Source organism: Varroa jacobsoni, unplaced genomic scaffold (assembly GCF_002532875.2).
Source record: "Varroa jacobsoni isolate VJ856 unplaced genomic scaffold, vjacob_1.0 contig03202, whole genome shotgun sequence".
Lineage (NCBI taxonomy): Eukaryota > Metazoa > Arthropoda > Arachnida > Mesostigmata > Varroidae > Varroa > Varroa jacobsoni.
In genome coordinates, this window is record NW_019214976.1 from 1 (window position 1) to 6,430 (window position 6,430).

Consider the following 6,430-nt stretch of genomic DNA (forward strand, 5'->3'; position numbering starts at 1 on the left):
GTTTAACAATCGAATTCTCTAATTATTTTAGCCCATTTGAAGCTAATCGAAGATCGGCTCGATCCACGTACGTATTTTAGAAGTTGGGAAATGGTTGACATATTGTAACATGTCTTGGCTTGGAAACAGACTAAACAAAAGGCCAAGATGTTGACCCTCTTTTTCAAGTGACTATTAGAACACACTGGCTTAGCTTACTCGAACCACGAACGTCGCTGAGATGTCGGCCTTCCCCGCCGAAAAATCAAGCTAGGACCTAATTAATAGAAGCAGCCGGTTGATAAAATGTTATTTAGGCCAAAACTCGTAGCTGTCGTATCTTTTCAGCCTCAGAAAAAATAACTCGTCTCTAAGCAGAGTATTCTGGAAAAGGTTTAAGAGTCTTTTTATTTTATATTTTAGAATACTATGACTGTTATCGACGGTGGTAACAGCAGTACATGTGTTCGATACTTGGTTACATTTTTGGTTGTGACCTTCAACGATTAATTCATTAATGGTCCAAAACTATTACCGATCAATTACACACTGCAGTACGACATATAGTCTAACTTATTATGTTATATTAGACTCATATAAAGAAATTCGTGCTGAAGGCGCGAGCGAGTCGTGATTTCACATAAGTAGGTCTATCTTGTTGCGTACACGTGTAAAACTAATTAAATGCAACCACACCACTTTAGTAGCAGAAAAACACAATGTATGTTCCCATTCAACAGAATACGATGGCCTCACAGTGTGAATTGTTTTCATTAATTAAAGTAATAGACAATCGGCTGTACTATGCAATAGTAAACCCGCCCTATTGTCCCGGCTAGTCCCGGAAGTCATGATGGTAATAAAAATAATAATGATCATTTAAAATCAAAATAAATAGTTTAGTCAAAAAAGTCAATGTCTTACAAAGTTCAAAATACGGCATATGAATTAGGACTTCTTCTTATGCGCTGTGTCTAAAACTATACCTAAAAAAAAAACAACCAGATTATGCATTTTTTACGTTTGGTAAAGGCGCCATTTTTGACAGTCATGTTTGTCCAATATAATCACCCTTGACCGCCATTACAGCTTCAAGTCGGGATCAAAACAACTCATTTGTTGTTACTCAAATATTCCTTTTTTAATTCGAGAAGGTCTTTTTTTACAGCAAATGCGCGCCATACGATATTAAAAGGTATAAACTTGATTAATTGTCGTTTAAGTACGCTACATACAAAAATTCCAGCGGAGTCAAATTCTGGGCTAATCATAGGCCAAAAGTCCCAGAAATGCGAGCGCCCAAAAACGTTCAAGAGGTCAAGGAAGGTACGCATTGGAGCGAACCAATAGACAATCGTTCTCTGAGTTGTCGCCTATTCCTTCTGACGTGCTGTCTAAAACACTCTAATAAGCTGATAGACTGTAGCCATGAGATGATTTAGCAGTAACGTATTTTGCTTACTGAACTTCGAACTATTTAATAATGTCGTCTATATTCGTCACATATACGCATATTGTTTGCTGTCACCTGCGGCAGTGTATAATGGGGACGTCACAAACAATACATTCATACTATCTGCATGGGATTGCGTGACTGATTCAGCTCACATGCTAGTACCAACCGTCCATTGTCAATTAGCTAAGCATGGTCTATTTGAATGTATCATATACTCTAATCGGGCTGAGGTCCCTTCCTGCAACACCTGTATCTATCGATGTTCAGCTATATGTCACAAGTACGGCTCATCATCACCAATGATTTACTCTCCAAGACTGCGATTTTACCCTAGCCTTAGATCACACAAAAAGGCCCTCAGTGAAAACCGAGTAAGGGTATGTAAAAATTTATATATTTTGCTTGCGACGTGTATGCGAAGACCGAATCAGGTTCTTGTGAGAAAAATTCTTTTTACATCACTAAGTTTTTGACGATGCAATATCCTGTAGTAGTGAACCAACATGACTTTATGTGGTAACCATGTCCAACTTTTGTCAATGATTTAATGATCGCATGCAGTGTCTTTGAGCTACGATACCACTGCACGTTTGTGAGTGGCTAATCTGATTAGGGGACGATCTTTCAAAGCAGACATTTGTGTGCGACAAAAGCCGCCGGGCATTGTATGACATTAGTGTCCGTGAACAGCGCGTCGAATCAATAAACTAGGGTAAGGAGTGTTGTAGGTAAATAGAGTTTTTCGTCTCATAGTGCAGTCGAGTGCCTATTCGCAAAGAACTGCTTGAAACAGTCTTACTAACTTGATAGTATTCAAAATGGCGTACTCTTGCTGGCACAGAGGCCTTCAGAATAGTACAACTAACTCCGTTAGAACCAGGCAAACCTTCAAACTAGACTCGATTAATGGTTTTGTGCTATTAGTTTCAAAGCTGGTTGAATGGAGAAACTTTATATGTGATACTGCAATACTGATTTTGCGTTTAACCATTAGCGTGTACAGTTACTTATGTATACGTCCTACGGCCAAAATTGCTATTGGCCAAAATTCTTAGTATTTTATAGGATATTTTTACTGTGATCAGACTCGTTTATCCTCATTAACTGAATATGGAAGTTCGACTACCAAAGAACTGTTAAAAGTAGGATTGATCATATGTACTGGATAAATGGACACCGTTCTAAGAATTTCTTCAAATCATTCTGATTCATACGTTACATAGTTAGAAGGCTTTAGAAATAATTAGAAGACAAGACCTTTATTAGATTGTCTATCTATTTGTAACAGAGCAGCGGTGGTTAAAAGAGTCAACGATGCTGGCTACAGTTTGCGTGACTGAATACTGATCCAAGTTGTTATACAACCATTTTTATAGCCGAAGACCGTTGGTAAAAATGGAGTTAAGTAAAATTAGACTAATGTCACCCTTAATAGGAAGTCGGACAGGCGAAGCGAGACCGCTTTACATTAGCAGCCGATTCGAACTTCAAATACGTAATGGGGAACTGTGTTAGCTGGTTATGCGATATGTGTCCGCTACTGACGCCTATCTATGAGCAGATGGTTGAACTCGGCAGCGCGCTTTGGCAAAAGGTAACGGAATTCTATAGGATGATACGCAGAGCTCTTGAGGTGTTCTTCTTGGAGCGGACAGATATTGCTGTCTGCTTCACTATCGCAGAAGCTATCTTTTCGAAGCCTAGAGTTAATCTCCATAATGAAGGCTTCACGTCCACTACGGTGGCTCCGGGGACACGGGCAGAGCTCTGGAAAAAATCTGGTAAGTGTTTGCTCAACCTTGGTGTGCAGAATGAGACTTCCACGTGGGACACCACGTTTTTTAATAAAAGATCATGAATCCTTTAAGACGAAAAGGGAGTTTTTAAAGAAAAATAATGGAATAACGGAACAAACATGGGAAAATGGTTCATTTTTTATCACCCAGGTCTTTGGCGATCGTGTCTTTTAACGTGCTCATGTTAAATTCTCGCCCAATTGGTGATTTATACCATAACCCTAATGGCTTGTAGAAATGAAGAAAGAAAATGGCTTTGACGTATTGTTAATTTTTTAAGAAGTCATTTACCAGCGGTATCAGTAGCTACTATGATGACGGAAACATCCAGCGGTTAAATCGCAACATTAGGTACATCATTATATTATATCAGGAGAATAATTTATCGGCCTATTTGCTTAACTGACTCGTATAGGGCCTAACGGCCTCCTTGCACTATCATTGTTAATATCCACTGCAAAAAAATAGATAGCATGATTCACACTCCCTTTCGCATTGCATAGAAATCAAAGAAGAACAAATAAAAGGTACATTTCCCAAACGCGGGTCGGCAAAATGTTTATTCATGATGGATACGTCATTGATGGGTGATTGAAATAAATAACTCTGACGTGTTTTGTTATCTTGTTCAACATAGGATTTCTGCCGGTGCTATTTAAACATTTGGAGAACGTCTCAATGTCCGGCGGAACCGAAGTTACAGTTGCTGAACTTGAGGCAATCGGGTGGACCGTCGATCGAGTGATTGAAGAAATAGCAAATGTTTACAGACGGACACAAAACAGTCATTTAGTCAATGGGGGCTGTGTTAACGGCAACAACAGTCTTCAGACGGAACGATTTTTCCGTTTGTGCGCAGAACGACTGGCGCCAAGCCTCTTTCAAGCTATGGCAAACAAAGTACATAGCTTATGAACTATATATTTAGTCGTAACTCGAGTTCTGATATGACTCAGCATTAGCGAAATGTCTGTTAAAAGAGGTTTTGTGTGTAATATGCGTAAGTGTTGTGTAACTAAAACACAATAAGCAGTATATGAGGGCGTCACTTGCCCAGATGTAAACGTTAAAAGCAGATCACCATTATGGTTATGAAGTTCGTTTTTAGGACGAATTTCAAAAATGCACGGGAAGTATCTTACATCTTAGGGCCAAAAGGACAAACCAGAAATACTACGGCACGTTATAAAGGTCGGGTTTTATAAACTTTTTTTTTATCATTTGTCGTATCGGACTTTAATTGCTTAAGGAAGTGGTAAAAATCACAACGAAAAAAGGAAGTTATTGGTAATAACTGTCCTAAGAATTAGGACACGATTGTATGCATTTATATCGCTTATTGTTGGCATTTATTATATGTATTCACAAGTACAATAGTGATAATATCACTTAATAAAAAGACCATGCGTAGGAAGAACAGAGCAAGTTTCTTTTTCCTAATTAGAGCCAGCCTAAGTACTGTGGGCAATAGGAAAATCTGAGACTTAAGCAGGCTTATTTGAGAATTAAGGCATTTTCAATTCTAGATAAAAAGATTTTTTTGCTGGGAAGCGCGAAAGCAATCAGCTCCTGGATGAAAGACTTACGTATATTGTATGCCCCACTCGCAATAAAGGGTCATCATAAGTAATACAATTAAGGAATCTTTGCGTAAAATGCATGCCGCTACTCAGAAATAAGGCGTTCGGCAAAGACTTTCACTCCGGTCTAATGAACAACATTGTACGATGAAAGTTATTTGAAACTCAACTTTGGCAGTCTAAGTGGGGTACCTGCACGATTGGCTGATCAGTCACTTACTGCTCCCCCTTCTGCTCTGAGCATGTACATTGGTAAACATTTATCGGGCGTTCAGTAAGAAATATAACGTACGTAAAGTGATTATAATGGACGGCGAACTGAGTTCTCGATAAACTTATTCTGGAAAAACCAATTTTCGGGGAGTATTCTGTCCACTATGACAAATCTATTAGCAAAACTTGTGCCCATTAAAAGAATAGTTTATATAACTTTAATAATAGTTTTATACATACGTAAAATAGGGCTAACATTTGTTCAGACAGCTATCCAAAAACAAAACGAGAGTTTAACGTCGTGCTTTGGAAACTACTTTTTGTTTTTATAGTGGAGGCAACACGATAATATCAAATCAGTGCAGATTGATAACTAAGATATAATAGACCAGTATAATGGAGATACCGGTATCGGGATTCTGCATCTCAACGAAAATAAGCAATTTAAAGAGCGATAGTAGGCATAGAAAACTAATCGCGTGTGTCTTTATTGGTAGTAGAAGGCATCTTATATCATAAGGTCCTTTGTAGAATAGGCCCAGTTGACCATATAAGTGTAGCACTAGGACTTGATTGTTTATCATTATGTTACCACAGCATATGTTTTCATGTGAACACTGAAACACATTGAAATGGGGACAACCGATCCTGCTAAAGCAAAATATCGACCTGAAGCTATCATTGAATTTTTTCAAAATAAGCAATTCATAACGATATCCAATGATCTCTTTTTGCGTGTTTCACCTTTCACATGGAACACATTGTACGGAATCACATGATGGCAAACGCATCCGCTAAGGATTGGTACAATCTTATGCTTTCAAAGGTCTAGATCAAAACAGTAATCTCGATAATGAATACGTCTGCAATGGATATCCGATACATATATATCGGGTTGCTGTGTGTATATCCAATGGATACAAGTAACGTGTATACGCGTATAGAAAGAGGACATCTAATATATCTAAAAGGCAATCTTTCAAACACTAAAAGTGCCACACAGATGATCGTATTTCGACTATCGCGCAGTGCAGAGTTACTACCGCCATTCTGTTTATATGATGTTATTATGGTATTTCTATTTGCTGCCTTATTTATGTATTATTGAAAAAAATACTGTATAGCCGTTGCGTTCGCGTATACGTTTGTGAAAAAAGTTCGCCGGTTGTGAGGCACGCGGAAATGGGCATGTTGGCATGTTCACATAAGCCATATTAGGCTATCGTCGTTAAGCAACCTGTTAGGTGGGGGACGGGGGACGACGACAGCTGTACATCAATCATTGTGTTTTAACTGAAAGAAAATGTTCTTAGTGTGAAAAAAAAGCGTGATTTAAGAGACAGCGCCGTTCGTTTTGGTTAATTATTAATTGGCAATTAACTAAACGACAAGACGGCGTTTAGTCG

General features: G+C 38.4%; 1 protein-coding gene across 3 annotated transcripts; it reads left to right on the forward strand.

Moving 5' to 3' along the window:
- The first annotated feature begins 13 nt into the window (after positions 1-13).
- LOC111272770 (uncharacterized) lies at positions 14-4,652 on the forward strand. 3 transcript variants are annotated; one of them, XM_022854389.2, is made up of 3 exons: positions 14-2,147; positions 2,871-3,216; positions 3,869-4,652. In XM_022854389.2, the coding sequence occupies exons 2-3, from the start codon at positions 2,934-2,936 to the stop codon at positions 4,144-4,146; spliced, it is 561 nt and encodes a 186-aa protein (XP_022710124.1). In that variant the 5' UTR covers positions 14-2,147; positions 2,871-2,933; the 3' UTR covers positions 4,147-4,652. The 3 variants fall into 3 exon arrangements, with proteins under 3 accessions (XP_022710124.1, XP_022710122.1, XP_022710125.1); XM_022854387.2 differs by having other exon boundaries at positions 14-1,812; XM_022854390.2 differs by lacking the exon at positions 14-2,147 and adding an exon at positions 2,158-2,315.
- Positions 4,653-6,430: the final 1,778 nt, after the last annotated feature.